The sequence below is a fragment of the Sinohyriopsis cumingii genome, chromosome 17 (assembly GCF_028554795.1).
Source record: "Sinohyriopsis cumingii isolate HCF-2022 chromosome 17, ASM2855479v2, whole genome shotgun sequence".
NCBI classification, from domain to species: Eukaryota; Metazoa; Mollusca; class Bivalvia; order Unionida; family Unionidae; genus Sinohyriopsis; species Sinohyriopsis cumingii.
Window position 1 is genome coordinate 15,073,495 of NC_142977.1, and position 22,362 is coordinate 15,095,856.

General features: G+C 36.6%; 1 protein-coding gene across 1 annotated transcript in view; it reads left to right on the forward strand.

The window, feature by feature from the left end:
- Positions 1 to 2,357: 2,357 nt before the first annotated feature.
- Positions 2,358 to 22,362, forward strand: part of LOC149777797 (uncharacterized) — a 51,069-nt gene continuing 31,064 nt past the window's right edge. Inside the window, exon 1 of the mRNA XM_089940456.1 lies at positions 2,358 to 2,469. Coding sequence (XP_089796582.1) covers positions 2,358 to 2,469 — 112 coding nt within the window. The remainder of the gene's footprint in view (positions 2,470 to 22,362) is intronic.

Here is a 22,362-nt window from a genome sequence, read left to right on the forward strand (position 1 = left end):
TCAGACTTGGAGTAGTTTGGATATGGATATGATTAGGTTCAAAAACTTCTGTTCGAAAGCACAATTTACCCCACACGGATTTATCACGATAAATTTACCTGATCCTCGATGAGGATATCGTATAGGTCTTGATAAAATATTTGTTTGAGAGACTGATTTAATTACTCACACATTTATAGCAGAAGAGAGGCTGCAACCTGATGGAATGTCCGGCGGGTAAACAAAATCACACACAAAATTAAAAAACCACACAAACGACAAAGATAAAGTAACAACATAAACTAACCTATTTGAAGAAACTCTCGGTAAGTTAGAGTCTTCGCTTTGACGTTATTGACCTTATTGTGTTCATTTTCGTAGAAAGCTTTAGTTTTCAAAAATGGACCTTCCAGCAAGTCGTCTGTTCACCCTCTCTCCTGCTAAATGCTTGACCCAATTCATCATCAAGGAATAAGACTCGCTCTATGAACATTTAGGACATCCCCGTGTCATTACAAAAGTAGAATTGGTCATATTTATATAACCCACTCCCACATACTAAATGGCAATCAAATTCATTGACCTATTGGTAGGTTTCATCTATCTATAATACAAACAGCTGAAATGTGCATCCATACATATTTGTGGACTAAACATAGGCTTATTTACCCAAAATTTCGACCGTCTATTCAGACCTTTGATATGATATGCCTAAATGAGCTAAACGCGATATGTTTAAAGTTATTAATGTCTATGAATTTGATTTCATTTCTCAGTTCAGAAAGCAAAAGTATATACACAAAGTGGTGGCACAGATGTTTTTGTAAACGGTATTTTACAGAAATCGGAACCGATTCAGACTACATTTTCTGGTTTTGTAATAGAAAAAATATATTTTCCAAACTGATGAGAACCTGATCGTTGATGTAGTTTATGATTCCTTACCTAATCTCGATTAAAGTTCATAATACAGACGAATAAATATGTCCCGGTCATAAATATCACGTGTTCGCACTTCACACAAGTACGTGTTTTAATAGGAGATTTTAATGCAAGAACACACACGAATGTCGACTGTGTAGAAATAGATGTTCTGTCTCACGTCAGTTTCAGTTTTACTATGATAAATCACTGTAGGACCCTTATAATATAACATTTGGTCTACAAAAATATTATTTGGCGCAAACGAGAAGTTAGCAAGACAAAATAGTGAATAATAAGGGTAAACAAGTTACTTGAAATTTGTAAAATTAATAATCTGCTTAGTTTTAACGGAAGATACGGAAATCATAAATATTTCTGGGTTCTTACTTTCCGCAATGTTTCAGTTATTAACTATTTCTTAATATCAGGCAGAGTTCTTAAATACGTTGATAACCTTAGTGTGGACGAACGTAACTCATTCTACACAGATGGTCATTCGCAGCATAATCGAGGTCTATGATAACAAATATTGTGTTTCTTTACTGATCTCGTTTGACTTTTTTTGTCCCGCGTGAATGTCCTCTTGCATAGGTGCCTCGTGATAACTTTCGCACTTGGACTCACATGTTTGTCCCTATTATGTGAGGACAACGTACTATTGGGGATGTAAAAGGCTCTAACCTGGAGACGTTATTTAAAAAAAAAAATCATACTACTAATGTTATCGAAACCGGACTATTTTTCAGGTTTTGGCAATAAAACAATATTATTTGTTTCTGTCTTCGAAATTTCGAGTGTCCCCATCCTCTGCTGCTAGAGAGAGGGGGAATAGGGACGGTATAATATGGTAAAGGTCTTTGATCAGGTGTTGTCATGTATGAGTAAACATGGAGAAAGAAAATGTAAATTTTGCATTTCTTTTAGATTTTGAATCTGATATAAAATGTTTGCAATACTCTTCTTAATTGAACTACAGAAAGGCAACAAAAATAATAACCGAGATGGGTTGTACTTTATATATACGTCGGTAATACAACGTTGTATGGACACAAAGGTAGAGCAATTTTATTATAGTACCCTGATCTTAGCCATAAATTATATCTGGTTAGATCTCCTAAACTGTATTCACCACAATTACTTGTTATACATGTTATAGTAAGTACAATAATAATAGTAAGAGCATACATCCAATGTCAGCTAACTTGGAAGTATACCAATATTCTTCAGTGGTAGTTTAAATGGGATAAGTACCATTCCTAAACGCCCGCCTTACAATAGAACCTTGTAGCGGATCTTTCTTTATTGTCCTTTAGTAGGTAGTTTTTAGTTATGAATAACAGTGAGAGATCTATTTTAAGGAACAAGAACAAAGACGCTTAAGAATGATCAATGCACGTATAGGTAAATACTTGTCATATTCGTCCTTGGTGGCGCTTAAGATTGGCTTTATTCAAATGAATCACTTCAACATTCTAGACGGTCTTTACATCCAGAGAATGGTGCTTACATTTGCATGCTACCTTATGGTGGCTTTGGTGGTAGTGCTTCTTACATACGGTGATTTAGGTAAGTCCTAACGCTTTTATATGTTAATAATGTAAGTGGATATTTTTATAACGTATAAATATATAAGAAGATATATATTAGATAAGCAGTCTCTTGTTATTACAACAATAGTTAATACTTAAAAGGGACTGATCCAAAAATATATCTACGTGGCATGGGTGGGTGGCGTTGCGAGCACACAATGGTGAGGTGGGATTTGGGTTTGTCCAGGGCATACTTTTAACCTTATAACTGTTAAGAAACCTTACTCTAGACAACGTTCCGGATGTTTTGCGCTCATATTTGTTGGAATGGAGAGGGGGTGGTTACGGGGTGTGAGTGATGTCAGCTCCGCCGGAATTGGCCTATAATTTCCATAATTTTCTTAATCTGTGAATCGAACAGAAGAAAAGCAGAAAACGGGTAGAAATAATTATACGGAGGGTATGAGTGTTTCATATATGTCAGTAAATTGTACCAACCTGTACATAGACGAAAACGAAAAGAACAACTCCAGTATTGTACTTTTATCTTAGTCATGAATCAGTGCTGGTTTCAGATTTCGAAATCTGTGTTCACCATCTGAATATTACTTACTGTTGGTTTTGTTGGTAGTTAGAATGAAATATCGTAAATGTATAGGCAAGTCATAAAACTGCTACATGTAAACAATAAAAAATGTAAATTTTAATAATGTTGATACATTTGATCCGATATATACAGAAATATATGTCAATATGTAAGTAGAGGATAGTGGGAGATATAACTGACTATCGCCTCTCTATACAATACATTAAATATATTTTAAAAATGAAGACGATATTTATTCTTCCCCATTACCAACCCCTCACTAAAAACAACTTATATTACGGCTAATGATTACATAGGGGCACTAATAGAAACATGAGACAGCTTATTAATCTAACTTATGTAAGGACTTATGTGCTCCTAACTATTTGGTCCTCAGTTCACCATTGTTGAATTGAGTTATTTTATTTATCCTATCCTAGTGTCCTGTGCACGAGATGGTATTATAAGCCGCTTAGGCCAACTGTTTTGTTATGCGATGTAAATTTCGTTGGCAAATGAAATATATCCTAATATAAATTAATATTCACTATCGATACTAACTGAACATAGCCAATTATTTAAGATCTTTTCAATAACCGTTGTCATTTGAAAGGAAAATGATGGTCAATTTCTGTTGGAAATCCGAAGGAACAGGAAAGATCGTAAACCAGATTGCATCAAAACAGATCATAGTTGTATATTACCAAATCCTCAAAAACTGGGGACAGACATTTGCACACAGTAATTTCAATTTTAAGGTAGGTATAGATGAACAGTTTTAATCGATTGTGACAGATGGTTCCATGTGTAGGTTAGTGTTTGTCTATATGAGTTTGTGAACAGTGGCGCTATATCGATATCGAATAATATTGTTCGAGCTTCTCAGATTGTATGGAACTATCTCATGAGCACGGTGGGGTAAAAAGGTTAGATAATTCGAGACTGATTGTTGGTAATTTTGTTTAGAAAACGATGGAGATTGCTTTATATTTCGTCTTTCTGAGCGAGTTAGACATTCAATTTTTATATAAAGTGCAGACACTAATTTGGATAATTTTAGTTGAAATATTATAAATTTTTCAGAATATGAATTTAATACAGAGAGTATACATGTCATATGCGTATCCAAGAATTGGGCGAATGTAGGTTCACACAGTTGTATTAAGATTATATTCTTCATTTCTTCAATACTTACAGAAACAAAATAAATCATAGGATCAGTTGGCTGATTTAAGAGTCATTGGAAAATAAGATTAATTCCCGGATATCAATGCGAATTCTAACAATATCCACATTTACACTACGCCCTGTTGTACTAAACCTGTTATCCAGAATAAACCTGAGAGTTATGTTGCTGTAATTTTAAACAGTGTACCTAGTTACAAGAATATTTATGACCGAGTATCATATCTTTCAAGAGAAAAAGCAATAACCCAGGTCCAATGATCTTAGCATTCATTAATGTTGCCATACACACCGGTATGAACAGCCACTAATATTTTATTATCACCTATCTCATATTGCTTGAAAATTCTACAATACATATTGTAGAAAATATTCTCTCCTTAAATAGAATTTAAGTATTTCTCTGTTGAAAGAATACAAAAGTGAATCACGGACTCATTTCTTGATTTATAAAAGCAAACCAGTCAGGTTATCAAGACAATTGACCAGTTTGAAATCGTTTACACATCAGAAATAATAGCACAAATTCAATTTCTATTAAAATGAACAGTTTCTCGAGAGCTTAGAGAAATAGTTAATGTGTTGAACAATAAAGCAATATCGTTGGCATCTAGAAATAAGATGCATTTGTTTAGAAGTCTGGATTGGATAAAGGTGTGGTCAGAGACGATTGAGTTTTGGAAAAACATCCAAGTGAATCTAAAGGTTGATTTGTTGACTCAAATAAAACACAGATATGATAGTCATTTAAAAAAGAAGCAATGAAAGTAATATGAAGAAGGTTGTAGTTCTAGGATGGAATAAATTACGTATTTGATATTGGTAAATAGGTTTATACGGTTCACTATACATTACAAGATGAAGGTCGCGTCAAATTTTAAATCACAATCTACATCAATTATTAAGACAAATCAATAAAACTTATGGAACATGTTCGATCTGAAACAGCACATGATAAATCTTTACATGAAACAGGTGCTGTAGACACAGCAACTGACACAGCAACTGACGACATAAATATGAAATCTTTGATACGTTTCAAAGGATTACAAAGATATAAATTATGGTTAATTAATTGCTTGATTGTGGATTTCGTTGCGCACCATCACTGTAAAGTTACATAGCGCCTTAAACATGTTATATGATACAAAACTACATCTCAAAACTGATTATTACCAACGCGCGACAAATGTACAAACATATAACGTTGATATGGTGAAAATAGATGATTCTCAAAACGGGTTATGTAAATGGCACGTATGAAATGAAACTCTATAAGAAGTAATAACTAATGGTGATTACCAGTATAAACATTGGTTCTAAATACTCAAAGGAAATAGGAGTGCATATAATCCATGTTTATAAGTAAATATTTTCTTCCTTCAAAATATTTAAAATGCACGCAACATTTACCGTATCAAAAAGTGTTTCAAGTGCTGAACATTGTAGTAACGATCACGTGTGGTATGGATATCGAAACAATCTAGGAAAACGTGATTAACGGTGAAAGGATCACTGCATGACACGCGCGCAGGTGTGTCTTTGCCCTTTAATATGCAGGCGTGCGTTATATAAGTACGACAAATATGTATTCTTGCAATGACTACCTCGTCCCTATGGATGGGTCTCTTTGAAGGAAGCTATTTGCCTAACAGAGGTTTAATCATACTGAGCTTGTTATTGACAGCATTATTCCACGATGCCTGCCACATACTAAGTAATGATTTTTTATGACAGGATTTATGTCAGTGTGTGGTATTTTAAATTAGGTAGTTATAGAGACTTTAGCAACGAGGTCGGCGTTTTCGTTACCTTTAATGTAGATATGACTGGGTAACCAACAGTAAGAGGTACTTAGCTCGGTATGTTTGATGAGAATATTGGTAAATAGTGGGTTTTCCAACTTCCTATTGTATAGTGACAGAAGTACTCATAGTAAAAAGGAGAAGATGACGGCGTTTAGCACATGTTTGGTTGCGAAATTTTTCAGGGCATGGTCTACTGTCCTGATTTCGACTGAAAATATCTGTGCACCGTCTGGCAAGTGAACTCTTGTAGTATGATTTCCACTAATGAAGGTTACATCAACCTTTGCGTCATTATTTGAGACGTCAGTGTACATTCTTGTGCTGTTCTTTAACATGGAGAGAAGATCCTTATAAAAGTGAAAATGGAAGCATTTTTTCTCCGATTTTCCTTCTGTTATTCATCATATAAGAAACCTTGGATTGTTTAAGAAGCATGGTAGCTGTTACAGAAACAAAATACTTTTGGTTTTTCGAAAGGTAAATTTTTACACTGAAGCCTGGAAGATATTTTAATGGCAAATGTAGATATCGTATTTGTTTGTTTGTAATGATGTTTAATATTTATGCAGGAAAGCAGATTTAAAAGCAGGGTTCTAGAGGCTGAAACTTAGTTTTAAGGGATATTGTATAGGTAAAGGTGTTCCTCTACGATATGATAGAGGTGGCTCATTTGCTTCCAGCCACCTAATGCTCCCAAATCGAGTCGTATTGCTTAGTTGTGAATTTAATCAAGCATCTTAATGCACGACAAACTGGTTGAATCATAAACAACACAATCATAATCCAGTATTGTTTTATAATAAAGGTTTTATAAAGATGAAAAATTACGTTTGTATCAGCAAGTATTTCATCGACTCCGTGCTGCCAATTTAACAATTAATTTAGGTAAAAGTGAAGCTAATAAGTGGGATAATCTCTAACGAAATTTGCAGATGTTAAGGCCATGTATATATCTGAATTCTCAGTCCCTGTTACTAAAAAGCGCCTGATACAATTTTTTTATGTATGGCTGGATATTATTGGAACATTTACACATTTACTGAATCCTTGCCCAATTAGTTTACTAGTTAACGCAAAATTTATTGGTCTGACAAATGTCGGAAGGCTTTAGATAAATTAAAGTCCAAACGTATCACTACACCAGTTCTTTCAGCTCCAAATTTCAGTAAATTATTTAAAATGTCTGTTGATGCAAGTGATGTAGTGTTTGGTGCAGTACTGATTAAAACAACCAATATGGTGTACATCATCCAGTGGGCTATTCTATAAACAAAACTCTAAATAAGTACCAGCGAACTGATTACACATTTGAGAAGAATTAATTTTCTTTAATATTGGCGTAACACCACTTTCAAGTGTATATCATTTCAGCACCTTCTTCGACTGTTGTATTCAGGGCAGTGATCACAGCCCAGTTAATAGCATTAACAAAGTGAAAATAAAAGGCAACGATTCTTGTGACAGAGTTTGCAATTGCATGAATACAATATTGACTAGACACATCAATGGAAAAGATAATGCAGATGTACTCTCACATGTATATAATTGAAATATAAAAGACATATTTTTGTGAAATTGGAATTATTATAGTACCATATGTATATTTGACTAATATGTACATTAAAGTTTTTTCTTTATTAGGGTGATTATGATATTTAATTTGCATTGTGCGATTGGCTTTTGTCAGTGATTGAGGATCGAGGTTTGATGTCTACCTGCTTGTTGTCATGTTTGTAAGTCATACGTAGGTTGTATAGTAATGTTTGAGTACAAGGTGTATTTAACGAACTCACAATATTCTGGAAACGAACTTCTCAACCAACTGCTGGTAATTTTATTATGTCCTAGATTTTTATATAAGGCTATTTTAATAAAAATGTTCAATTTTTCTTTAACTTTCATTCTCTGGAATTATTTATTGCTGCGTACATATATAATTTTAAAAGATTCGTTTGTTTAAAAATTATTAATTATAATTACAAAGTGCTCATTTACATTTTTACTAAATCACTATTTTGGGAGTATAGTGAATTCCTTAAAAGACATTCCAGATAATAGCATTGTGTTACATCAAAACTGTTGTCATATCAGCTTATTCGAGTCTATGAATCAGCATAATAAAGACTCGGATTTCATTCGGAATATTTTATACTTTTGTCCTTGTGATAAAACGATTAGGACTATTTGGATTTAATTCACAATGCACTAAGTTCGTTTCAAATTGTTACTTTGTATTCTAGGAATGTATTATCTGTTGATTTTTACACAAAAAAAAACTAATGGCCATGCTTTCTTTATGTTACTTAATCTAAAACCATAGAGTCCCAACAAGTATTATAGAAACAAACGACTTACATTTTTTAAAGGTCAAGTTGTCTTTCGGCAATGCTGGAAGATATTCTAATTCCATCGATATAACGGACCTTTTTCTTAAAAGAAAATAAAGTTCTGTAGTTCGTTTGAAAACATACAAATATACCCCGTTTAAAGTTTAAAAGAAATGGGTCTCAAATTTAGGTCTCCCTGCGGGTCCGGGGTTGTAGAATTGGCCCGACGTGCCTCGCTACGTGTCGTAAAAGGCAACTAAGTAGAGGCAACCTGTTTGCCGTGGGTTGCGTCCCGTGTCGGGGGAGGAAATGATCCTGGTAGTTGAGCAGAGACTTTCCATGCAATGCACTACTTTGGCCTCTACTTCTCTTAGACGGGTGGTCGGGATGGGCCCGGTTCCGACAAATCGGCTGGTCACGCCGAGCCCTAGGAAGTCTTTACTTACTCTCTCACTTTCTTTATCTTTCTCCTTGTATCTCTCTTGATACCACCGTTGCCCCTATATTCTATTTCTATATCTTTCCCTTTTCCAAGTCTTAGAAGACTTCCTTAAGGCGGTGGCTTAACGGGTCAATGGGGGGGGGGGGGGTAATTTTACCGACCTTAGAAATTGGCGTCTTCAGGGTCAATCAAAGATAATTTTATCAACTGAGTATGGCATCTGTGTATCCCTGGCACTTGAAAAGTGTCCCCTTGGTGGGTGGGGAGCACGGGTGCTGAATTTTAATTAAGCCAAGATGGAAAATTCCAAAAAAAATCAAAATAAACGATCCAAAACTCTATCTGACTCTGACGATGAACCATGCAGTGTGGAGTCATTTCCACGCTTCATGGTCATACAATCAAAAGATGCCACGAAACCGCTTACCTCACTCTCTCCGTTTGTGATCGATAAAACAATTACAGGTTTGATTGGAACACCAAAGAGCGTCAAAAAAATGAAATCGAGTTGCCTTCATGTGGAGTGTGAACGACGAGGTCAGACAGACAATATCAAGAAAATAAAAACTTTCTTCGATATTCCAGTGACTTCATTCGCTCACACCACACTCAATACATCCAAAGGTGTAATTCGTTGTCGCGACTTAGCTGGAATCAGCGACACTGATATCATTGAAGGAATGAAAAATGAAGGTGTCACTGCAGTACGCAGAATACGTATTAAACGTAATAACAACCAACAGGACACCAACACCATTGTTCCCACCTTTAAAAAGCCAACAGAACCCAAAGTGGCCAAAGTTGGCTTCTTGCAAGTGAAGGTTGAGATCTACATTCCCAACCCCCTTCGATGTTATAAGTGTCAAAAATACGGCCATCACGAAGACCGCTGCTCTAAAACCCAAATATGTGGCCGATGCGGAGACAATTCTCATCAGGAAGCTGACTGTAGAGCAACTCCGCATTGTGTCAACTGTGGAAAAGAGCACCACGCAAGTTCCAAGGATTGCGATACCTGGAAACAGGAGAAGGAAATTCAGAGTGTAAAATACACAAATAATATTCCCTATCCAGAAGCCACAAAACTTGTACAGGCAAAAAGAGCCCATCCTGGCCCATCCTTCTCCACTGTAGTGAAGAGCAATCCTAAAACAACGAAGGACGCTCAAACACAAACAGAAGCACCCAATTCAACACCAAGCTCAAACACCCCCCATTCCCAAGCACAGAAAAACACGGCATCTACACAAACTACATTCAATACCCAATCACCGAAATCACCGAAAAGTCAAAAAAAGTCTCACGGAAACAGACAACAAAAGGAGTCAGATGTCCCCATCAAACTCTATAACAGGTTTGGAGACATTGAGAGCATGGATGCGGAAGAATCTGCTCCATGCGCTCAAGGTAGCTCCAGACCTAACAACAAAAAATTCACCCCCGTACTTCCTCCAGAGAACTAACCACTCAAATTGCCTCTGCGAAAAGTCTAACCTAGGTCCACAATCTTTAATTTAAAAGGATAATGAAGAACACCATCATACAATGGAACTGTCGAGGACTTAAAGCAAATTGCAATGATATTCTTCTGCTTTTAAACGAACATGATCCTGCAGTATTATGTCTTCAGGAAATATTTTTGAAAGATACGGAGAACATCACACTTAAAAACTACTCCCTGTTTAACACTTGCTCACAGAATGTTGACAGGGCCTCAGGAGGAGTCTCTGTTATTGTGAACAACAGAGCCCCCATAGCTTCATCCATTTAAACACCAATTTACAAGCCATTGCTGTAAGCGTCACTCTACGTCGAGTGATTACATTTTGCTATATTTATTTACCACCAAACACTAACCTAGTACCAAACGAACTCGACAATCTTGTTCAACAGCTTCCCGCACCCTTTGTTTTACTCGGGGATTTTAATGCCCATATATTTTATGGGGATCAAATCATAAAAGTGACAGAGGTCACAAAGTTGAAGACTTTATTTCTAGACACGATCTGTGTCTATATAACACCAAAACACCAACATATTTACACCCAGGCACGGGTACATACACATGCATCGATTTGACAATTTGTTCTCCTTCGCTGCTTTTGGACTATGAATGGAAGGTCGCTGATGACCTTCACAGCAGCGATCACTTCCCAATCTCCCTTGTAAATCATAACTCTACAATTGATGAAGTAATTCCACAATGGAATTTAAAGAAGGCCGACTGGACTAAATTTGAAACACTCTGTAAAACTAGGCTGAATGCAGATAGAGTTTTCAATGTTAATGACCCCATTCAGCATTTTACATCTATTTTAATAGAGATTGCAGAAGAATCCGTTCCCAAGTCCTCGCCGTATTGTAAAAGAACCCAAAAACCTTGGGTCACTAAGGAATATAAGGAAGCCATTAGACTACGCCGAGAAACATTAAAAAAATTTATTAATCATCTGACGCCCGAAAACTTAAATATATATCGCATTGTCCGGGCCAAATCTCGCCGCACAATCAAAGAAAGTAAAAGAGCATCATGGAAGAAATATGTTTCTTCTTTAAACTCTCGTTCCTCTGTTAAGAAAGTTTGGGACACTATACGCAAAATAAACGGAAAGAGAAAACAAAACCCTCTCCGACATCTGACACTGAACAATAACAACTCTAGTTCAAAAGGTGACATTGCAAATACTCTTGCTGACAGTTTCTCGAAAAATTCATCATCATCTAATTATTCAGAAGCCTTCCGAAAACTTAAAACTCAAAAAGAAAAGTCACGTTTAAAATTCACATCCAACAACTCGGAAAGTTATAATCAATTGTTCTCACTATCGGAGCTTATGGAGGCTTTAGATAAGGCCCATGATACATCCGCTGGGCCTGATGAAATACATTGCCAGTTTTTGAAACACCTTCCAGAAACATCATTAGCATCTCTTTTGAAACTCTTCAATGATTTATGGTTTACTGGTAATGTACCAAAAATCTGGAAAGAGGCAACTGTAATGCCAATCCCCAAACCCGGTAAGGATAGCGAAGACCCCAACAGCTATCAACCAATTGCACTCACAAGCTGTGTGTGCAAAACAATGGAACGAATGATCAATTCTCGGCTTGTCTGGTATTTGGAAACTAACAATTTAATATCTCCTTTCCAAAGTGGCTTTCGATATGGCCGGAGCACCAATGATCATCTGGTTAGACTGGAAACATTTATTCGCGATGCATTTATTAAGAAAGAATATTTAGTAGCGGTTTTCTTTGATTTAGAAAAGGCCTATGACACGACATGGAAGTACGGGATACTAAATGACCTGAACGATCTAGGTCTAAAAGGCCGTCTGCCCTCTTTCATATCCAATTTTCTCTCCGACAGAGAATTCAAAGTACGAGTGGGCTCTACCCTCTCAGATCTGCCCGAGCAAGAGATGGGTGTGTCCCAGGGCAGTATTTTATCTGTGACGCTCTTTAACATCAAAATTAATAGCATCACCAAGTGTTTGACTCCTGGTGTGGATTGCTCGTTATACGTTGATTGTTTTCTAATATGTTATCGGTCAAAGCACATGCATACAATTGAAAGACAACTGCAGCAAAATATAAACAAAATTCATAATTGGGCCAATGCAAACGGCTTCAAATTCTCGAAATCAAAAACGGTATGCATGCATTTCTGTCAGCTACGAAAACATCACGATGAACCGAACCTCACGCTGGATGGAACACCTATTCCAGTTGTTGAGGAAACCAAATATTTAGGTATAATCTTTGACAGAAAACTGACTTTTATTCCACACCTAAAGAACTTAAAAGCTAAATGCTTAAAAGCACTTAACATACTTAAAGTAGTAGCGCACACTGACTGGGGTGCTGATAGAAAAGTCATCCTAAATTTATACAGAACGTTTATTCGCTCCAAACTGGACTATGGTTGCGTTGTGTATGGTTCAGCCAGAAAATCGTATCTTAAAATGCTTGATCCAATTCATCATCAGGGAATAAGACTGGCTCTGGGAGCATTTAAAACATCCCCGTGTGAAAGCCTTCTAGCTGAGGCGAATGAACCACCGTTATCGCATCGCAGAGAAATGCTTTCCGCACAGTATGCTCTCAAATTAAAATCAAACCCTCTGAATCCTGCTTTTTCGGCTGTTTTTCAACCCAAATACAAAACTTTATACGACAATAAACCAAACGCCATACCTTCCTTTGGCATTAGAATAGCATCAGCCTTGACACTACAAATACAAATCTTTCTAAAATTCAGAAAACGTCTATCTCCGAAACACCACCCTGGCTAATTAAACAACCAAATGTACGTTTTACGCTACACGATGGAAAAAAATCCGAAACAAACCCTTCTGTCTTCCACAACTCTTACCATGAACTCCTCACCGAATTTAAAAACTACACCAGAATTTACACTGATGGATCAAAGGATGAGGAAAAGGCTGCTGCAGCCTTTGCTTGTGGAAATCACACAACGCAAGTTCGCTTACCAAATGGAACATCAATTTTTACAGCCGAAATCAGAGCAATAGACCTTGCTCTGCAACATATAGAAAAGAAACATATTTTAAACAGTATCATCTTCTCCGATTCGCTATCAGTACTCCAGTCACTACACAATAGAAAACTGGAGAACCCATTATTGAAAAACATACTTGTAAAAAATACCGAGCTGAGTGTCTCCCACAATATAATATAATGTTGGTTACCTAGCCACATTGGTATTAAAGGTAACGAAAAAGCAGATCGCGCTGCTAAAATGGCCCTTACTCAAGAACCATCTGATTTTAAAATACCGTATACTGATTTTAAACCTTGTATCAGAAAGTTCTTTCGTCAGAAGTGGCAGGCATCATGGAATGATGCCGTGAATAACAAACTTCATGCAATGAAGCCAACTCTAGGAGAATGGATTCCTTCCTACAGAACCGTGCGTAAGGAGGAGGTAGTCATTGCAAGAATCCGAATTGGTCATACTTATATCACCCACACCCACATAATAAAAGGTGAAGACCCACCAGAGTGCGTTTCTTGCAATGAACCATTCACTGTCAAGCACTTTATGATAGAGTGCTTTGACCTGCAACCTACGCGCGATCGTTATTACATTGTGCATGACATGAAAGAACTTTTTGATACTATAAACATCACTCGTATTATAGAGTTCCTGAAAGCCGTAAATATTTACTTTAAACCCTGACTTTTATACTATCACCTTGTGCAGTTTTATGCAATATATATACCGTCCCATTTTAATACCTTTTCAACTTTTTTCATTAACATAGAACATTTACATCTCCCGTTGATCGGGAAGCTTTATTTTGCACCGTTACCATCTTACCGTTTTTAATTTCAACCATTTGTTCTTTTATATCGTTGGTCAATATAGGACGTTTTATAATTTTTAAAAGATTATACAAATAACCTTTTTTTGGCGCTAAATAGCCTAACAGTGCTGATGCGCCGTTAAAAATAAATCAATCAATCAATCAATCTCAATTTTAGGGCATACTGTAAAGATAATGTTCCTGTGCAATGCGGCAGAGGTGTTACATCCGCTTCAGCCAAAAGGAAGTAAGTCATATTATTTGTTGGTGAATCGGGTCAAGCATCTTTAAATGTGACTTTCTGGCCGAACCATAAACAGCACAACTTATCTCCAGCTTATATCTAAAAAGTGCTATATATAGATAGCAAACAATGTTTTATCAGCACCTCAGTCAGTGTGACCTATTACTTTGAATAAATCAAGGACGTTCAATCATTTTAAATTCAGTTGCTTCTTGTGTGGAATGAAGATGAGTTTTCTGTCGAGGAAAATATCTCAAACATTTGTTTCTTCAAGAGCTGTTAGAGGTCTTTTGTCCAGCTTGAGTTTATGATCATGGAGTTGTCTTCATAGCTGATAGAAATACATGAATTCTGGTTTTGATTTTGAGACATTAAAAGTATAGCCAGTTGCCCAGTTTCGAATCGTGTTATTATTTTATTGTATTGCTATTGCCTTTTTTACTTTTATGCAAATATTTGGATCAATAAGCATACTAAGAAGTCATCAAAAGCAATCCCTTATAAGCCAATCACTTGGTAATGCTATTAATTTTGTTATTAGAAAGATTATAAGAAAATATACTTCCCTGGTGCACATTTTCTCTTTCTCGTACATATAAGAATAATTGGGGTTCACTCGTACGTTGAATTCTCTATTAGAAAAAAAAGTTCAATATAAAACAGGGTAGACTGCTTTTAGACGCAGATTGTACAGGTTATTACTCCCTACTGCTATCTTGTATCATAGGTCGTTCTTAGTATAATATAGCACGTACGTAATAGTCTTTCGTGTCAACTGTGTCGCTAATGAATATTTTAAGTCTAACCAGACTATCGTGGGTACTACATCCATGTCTGAAGATACCTAATGAAGATGTTAAATTGTTCTTCTCCCAATACCAAGTAAGCCTTGCATTGATCATTCGTTCCATCAGCTCGTCAAATAAATGGGACGGAAGTTGAGAGGATCTGTGCTATTCTTACCTGCTTAGCCTACATGTATTACCGTGGCCTCTTTGCACAATTTGGGACTTTAACAGGCGTCCACAAATCATTGACAATTTCCAAGAGAGCGGTTAGTTGGAGTTCCAGTAGCTGCTTCAAAACAGTGTAATGTATCGCGACAGACATAGTTGATGTATCATGGGCCTTGTTTAAAGCACCCTTAAGTTCCATAAGTAAAAGCGGCTTACAATAACTTTTTGAATTATTTGATATTAATTTTTAATGCATCTGCTGGTTTTGACTATTCAGTCCTCTTAACTCTGTTGGAAAATTATACGATGATATATAGTTAGAAAAACTATCAGCAAGTACATTTTTTATCTTAAGCATCGAATGGAAGTTTTATATTATTTAATTTAAATCTCGGAAAGGGTTCAACAATTATTTTGTTGATAGTATCACATACGTTCTTTATAGAGGAACCGAAGTTTAGAGAAGGAACATCATGTTCTGTTAATTTCTTTAATTGTGCGGTGAGATTTAACCCATAATGTGCACTACCTAAATACAGCTTCTGACGTCGGATGATTGTTACATTTTTTAATGTTCCGAGGCGTTGTCTAATGGTTTCTTTACAAACTTAGGTAAGCGACTTTGCTTTGGTTCCTTTAGAAATAGATGAGAACCTACAAATAGAGTCTTTTGGTAACTCAAGTAAAGTAGATGTAAAACGTTAACCAGGATCATTGACTTTTGTAAAAGTATCCTTGTTAAATCTAGTTTTGCAGTGTTTTCAACTCGACCCTGTTGGTCTTCTTTAATGTCAACTTTGAAATTTGCTCATCGATGGCGGATTTATTGTTTGGGAGGGAGATTGGGAAGTTGATGCTGCTGTGAAGGTCATCAGCGACCTTTCAGTCGCAATTCAAAAGTATGGAGTGAGAACATTTTGTCAGATTTATATATATCTTCCCGTTCCCAAATGTAAATACGTGAGCGACATAGTGCTGTATAGACACAAATCATGCATAAAATGATATTTATCTCTTTTTCTCCTCTACTAATTATGAATTTTGATCCTCATAAATAGTTATAGACATTGAAATCCCAATGTAGAACAAATGGGGCAGGCAGCTGTTAAACAAAGGTTTTTTCGTCTACCCATTCTCTTTTATCTTCTGATTTCTTTTTTACTATAATTTCGAACATCGGGCCATGTAGTGATGTACAACATTCTACTATTTTTCTGGCTTGCAAAGAGAATACTAAAGGTGTATTTAACCATTTTGGAATTTCCTCCACCTTTCTCCTGGCTTCGAATTATGGTGATGACCAATGTTGTGTGGTGCGATATGACAGTTCAGTTCTTGATTGGAAAGGTTGCCGTTTCGGTCAAACATTGGACTTGTAAGCATGATGGTGTTTGTGTCCTTCGAAGTTACGGGAAAATTCATACTGATTCAACTGATTGAAGTGATACCTTGATTACACTGGACAACAAATTTTTACAAAAGTCATGTTACTGAAATAAAATTAGTCAATTCTTATCAATTTTTATGTGCTGAACACGAATATGACAGTCAAATTGCAAAATTGGCTCTAGTTTTTTTGTAATCTGCAAGAAATTAATGTTTACATAACGAAATGCATTCCAATAGTAAAAGGTCAACTGTAATAGCCTACCTATAAAAAATCAAGTCATTGACTACATCTTAGATTTCTTCGCCTGTCTCTTGTACAGCTGTTCGGGAGCATCTCTGAGGAGTGTCCAGCAGTAGTCAGCCAGCATTGTAGTGGACCATTTTCCCTGGTATCTTTGTTCCATTGTTGCGATATCTTGATGAAAACGTTCGCCGTGTTCATCACTAACAATACCACAGTTGCTAGGAAAGAAATCCAAATGGGAATGAAGGAAGTGAATCTTTAGAGACATATTGCAGCCAAGTTTCTTATACTTCATCAACATGTCTTCTACTAGTTCCTTATAGTTTTCTGCCCTAACATTTCCGAGGAAGTTTGTAGAAACTAGGCGAAAAGCATTCCATGCTTGTTTCGCGTCACCTTCCAGCAAGTTGTTGAACCGGTCATCTTTGAAAAGCTCTCGAATCTGAGGACCCACAAAAACTCCCTCTTTAATCTTTGCTTCGCTGAGTCGAGGGAATTTTTCATGCAGGTATCGGAATGCTGGCAGAGTCCGGTCAATGGCTTTCACGAAGTTCTTCATCAAACCTAGTTTGATGTGAAGGGGTGGTAGCAAGATTTTCTGAGCCTCAACCAGAGCTGGGTGTTGGATATTCTTCTCTCCAATGGCTACATTCTGCCTGTGAGTCCATTCCTTCCTCATGTAGTGCATTTCCCTTGCTCGGCTATCCCACTCGCATAAGAAACACATGTATTTTGTATATCCTTGCTGCAGTCCCATTAAAAGGGCAACTACCTTCAAATCACCACAGAGGTGCCAGCTGTACTTGTTATACTCAATGGAATTCAGTAGCTGCCTTAAGTTATCGTATGTCTCTTTCATGTGGACAGCATACGCTACTGGAATAGATGGAAGAATGTTTCCATTGTGCAAAAGCACAGCCTTGAGACTCAGTTTCGAAGAGTCCACAAATAGTCTCCATTCTTGTGGGTCATGAGTGATTTTTAAAGCATTCATGAGGCCCTCAATATCGGAACAGAATATCAGATTACTTTCCTTTCTGAAGAAAGGCTCCAATTGCTGGTGGCGCTTTCGATATGCAGTAATTGTGACATCTTCTTCTAGAAGATTCCATTGTTGGAGTCTTGATCCTAGCAATTCTGCCTTGTTCTTTGATAAGTCCAAATCACGAATCAGGTCATTTAGTTCTTCCTGTGTTATTCTGTGTGGGGTTGATGATGCACCACAGTGAAAATCTGGATCACTGCATGCTGATGGACCAGGAGAAGAACAGGTCGACTCACCTTTGTCTTCGTCAGATGAATCAAGAGAATATTCTGCTGGAGGTTCTGGAATAGGAAGTCCCTCACCATGTGGAACTGGTCTCAATGCAGACGGAATGTTTGGGTAGACTATTCTCGACTTCTTTCGCTTCGTTATTCCGCCGGAAAGAGGAGGAACCAAGCAGAAGTAACAGTCATTTAGGTGGTTGCTTGGCTCTCTCCACACCATTGGGACTGCAAACGGCATTGATGATCTTTTGCAATTCAACCACTGTGAAAGCTGTGTTGTACATGTAGCACAGCATATATGCGGAGCCCAAGGCTTGTCTTGGTCACCAACCTTGCATCCGAAGTAAAGATGATATGCCTTCTTCACTTGAGAATTGATACTTTTCTTCTGGTTGGCAAATGTCACTTCCCCACAAATATAGCAAAAATTGTCCGCGGTATTAACACACTTTCGAGGCATTACTGTTCTTTATTGTACGTAAATGGATAAAATAATAAGTTTTATGTAACAGTAGCTTGAACTGTCTCGCACAACGTCTAAAATATTTTAAATGCTGAACCTATCTGATTGGGCTTTATATAGTACACTGCTTACGTCAGCTTCAGCAGCCGCCTGGCATTAGTATAATAGGCCTACACATGTATAGTACACTGCTGACGTCAACTTACTTCAGCAGCCGCATGGCATTAGTATTGCATTGCATCAGAAAATGATGCAATCAACTGTGGCTGATGTGAGCATGATGGTATTATGCAATGTTACATCATTATTCCGGATGTTGCTGCAGTCCTACTGGAGAAATTTACACAGTGAAACATAGAAAATGAGGTATATGAATATCTTCAAAACGAGAGCCAATACAAATTTTTCACGGTTATATTCGTGTTCGGCACACCAAAATACTACAGATTAGGGCCTTTTCAAGTCAGTAATGATTTCACTGTTGACCAGTGTTACTCACTGCAAGTCACGATAGCAAATCATGCCTTTGGATGAATTCAGTGGTATATCATTGAATGTCTTTAATTTGGAGAAAGTTTCAGTTCGTCGTTCACTTACAATCGAAAGTTAAGTTTTCCGACTTTTTCGCACTTCTAGGTGTGCCATCTAGCCCACATATTGTCTTTGTTACTACAAATGGAGATTGTGCGGCAAGCAGTCTTGATGAATCTCTTGAGTAGATGCTAATTAAGCGTGGAAATGAATCCAAGTCATACAAAGGCTTCGTTCGTTTCAGCAGATTTTTCTTTGATATTCCATTATATTTCTGTGTATAGTCATCACCCTTGTTCACCCACCCACCCGCAACGGAGTCAAAGATGGGAACACATCTCAAGTGACAGGAATGAGCAGGGGGATACACAGCAGATGAGTATACTTCCCAATGGATCAGTTAAGCAACCGTTTCCTATAAAGTATTCCGAGAGGGAAATAAATTATAGGACAAAATAGAGACAAAACAGGAAGAAACTTTATAGACAAATATGGCGTCAAGAGACATACAATGAGAAAGGTAAAGATAAAGTCGGATAAACAAGTAGTGAAAATGACATCCAAGCTGATTGCCGGGAAATGACTTATCCCGACCCCCAGTATAGGAAGAAGTGCAGGCCTAAGTGATTTGTTGCATCGATTAACCATTCATGTGTCTCCAGTTTACTCAGATATCATGATCCTTTCTGTCTCGCATCAAACGGAATTGCAGAACATTTTGAGCAACTTCTTGATGCATAAATGTAAGTATATCTATTACCGTTCCTATCAGCAGACAAAAGTAGACATCTGTTTATACCCTGTTACTTGCATGCTCGCGGTTGGAGGGACTTCATCTATGACCTGTATAGTACCCTGTATATCTTATATGGCTAGTTTTATATTGTAGTAAAATAGTTAAACGCGGAAAATATCAAAGAACTGTTTTGTGACAGTCCTTTTAGCCAGTAGAAATAATATAGTAGAAATAATACATTTTAGTCGTCTTGGCTTATTGACTCTGAGGCTCTTAGTTTCCTACTAAACCTTCAGTTGCATTGTTTCCCGATTTTAGTGTTTTGACTGACCAGTAAAATGGTACCTATCGATTGGCCTCAATATGCTTTTATTTGCTTTTTTAGAGACCCTATAGGACACTGGTCATAGTCTCAACCATTTTTTTTTATGCGAAACGTTATGAATATTTATCCTAGACAGTTATTTCAATAATCAGAATGGTATTTTCAATTACTGAGTCTCCCACATTAATTGTTAGCATTGCGAATATCAGGTTCATTTGTTGGCTTTTTTGAAAGTTTCATTTGTGATTACTCTAACTCGTCCAATCGTTAACTTTATCATCACTACTTTAAAATGGACGCATCAACTTGTGTATTTTCTCCTCAGGCAAACTTAATAATGTAAACATTAAAGCGTGTACTAAATGAACCTACAAAGCAGTTCCTAATACACTATGCTAGTTTTAGCACACGTGTTGTGCAGTATGAAACATGGAAACATACGGCACGTTTCTGACAATGTAAAGATAACGCAGGAAAAATCGAGCATGTAATAAACAATCACCTATATTATAATCTTATGGAAACTTTTTTTGCAAGATTTACTGTTGCGACCTATCATCAAAAGTGCTTAATAGCTTTTGCATGCGATGTCATTTGTAAATATCTCTTGTAAGATTATGAGCGTTCTTGACATTTAAATTCATTAAAATGCAATTGTATGTAACATGCATTGTTTTCTGAATAAGAATTTATTTCTTATCCGATCTTTGCCCATTAAAAGAAGCTTGCATTGTAAATAATATGTTCAGGGAAAGAAAACCCTCAGAATTATGGAAAATTATACATGGACTTTATGGACTTTACCCTTTATATTTCGATGTTCGTTTATCACTGTACATAATAACCCGTGTAAAGACCCGTCTGGCATGGTTCCAAATCAATAGATTAATGAATAGACTTAACACATCAATGTATAAATGGATGTACAAATTGTTGAATTAATACAAATGGCTGGTTCCAGTTTTGTTTATTTCTCCGAAGATAACATGCCAGTTACTTCAATCTGTAAGCAACGTATTAGTCTGAAAGTTTACTATTGGATTGGTTAATTGACACTAACGAGAGAACGGGAATATAATTACAACAATATATAGCCTGTGTTTTTTGTTTCTTTTGGTATTGTTTTCGATGTTGATTGCAATCTGTGGAAAAGTGTTATCCTCATATTAATGTAATGTGTATTCTATATGTTGTTATGTTCTGGAAGTCAATGGCGATCAGATCAAAAAATTGTTTGTTATGTTTCCTTCCATCTGTAGCCATATCAGTCTCATTGGCTATCTGTTTATCTGTATATATATATCTCTCTCTATTTTGTCCGAAATTGTTTTAATATTTGTTCACTTCGTGTTGAAATCAATGCTGGTCCATGTTCAAAGGTTTTTGTCATATCTCATATTGGCAGAATATAATACCGGTAATGATGTAAAACCAAGCTTGCATGTTCATCTGGTTTTGAGCCTATTTGTTTGCGTAGTTTGGATTTTAAAAGCTGGTGCACAAAACTAATTTTAAATGAAAACACAGTGACAACAATTTGTATGAATCTACGAACGAGTTCTATTTAAGACAAGGAATGTCCGTATGACCTTAGTATTCATTGAAATTGTAGCTATATTTATTTCATTTAATACTACGTACTGATGGTGACGATTTAAGTATGTAGCTCCCCCCAATATAATACAGTTATTCCAGCAGTTTTAATTGATTTCTTGACCCGTAAGATAAGCAAGGAAGAATTGCGTTAGGCGTATATTGTGACGCGAAGACGTAAAGAAAGTGGGATGGACGGGCGACCATATAACCAATCTGACAAGTCTCTCTTCGAAACATTGATCATCTTCGACGTGCACTCACGTACAGAACGCTGGCAGTTTGTACTGAGCATACTAAAGATACACCTGTGTAAGATCGTATGTGTATATAATTTTTTTAAATGAAATTACTCCTACGCTTTTGGATAATAAAACAATTCTCGATTATCTTTATGACTGTTATCGCTCAGCGCTGCTTTTATGAAGGCATTATGTTCACACATCGATACTTAAGAAACGAATTACAGCAATCACACGAATTGTGTCAGTTCTCTCTCTCT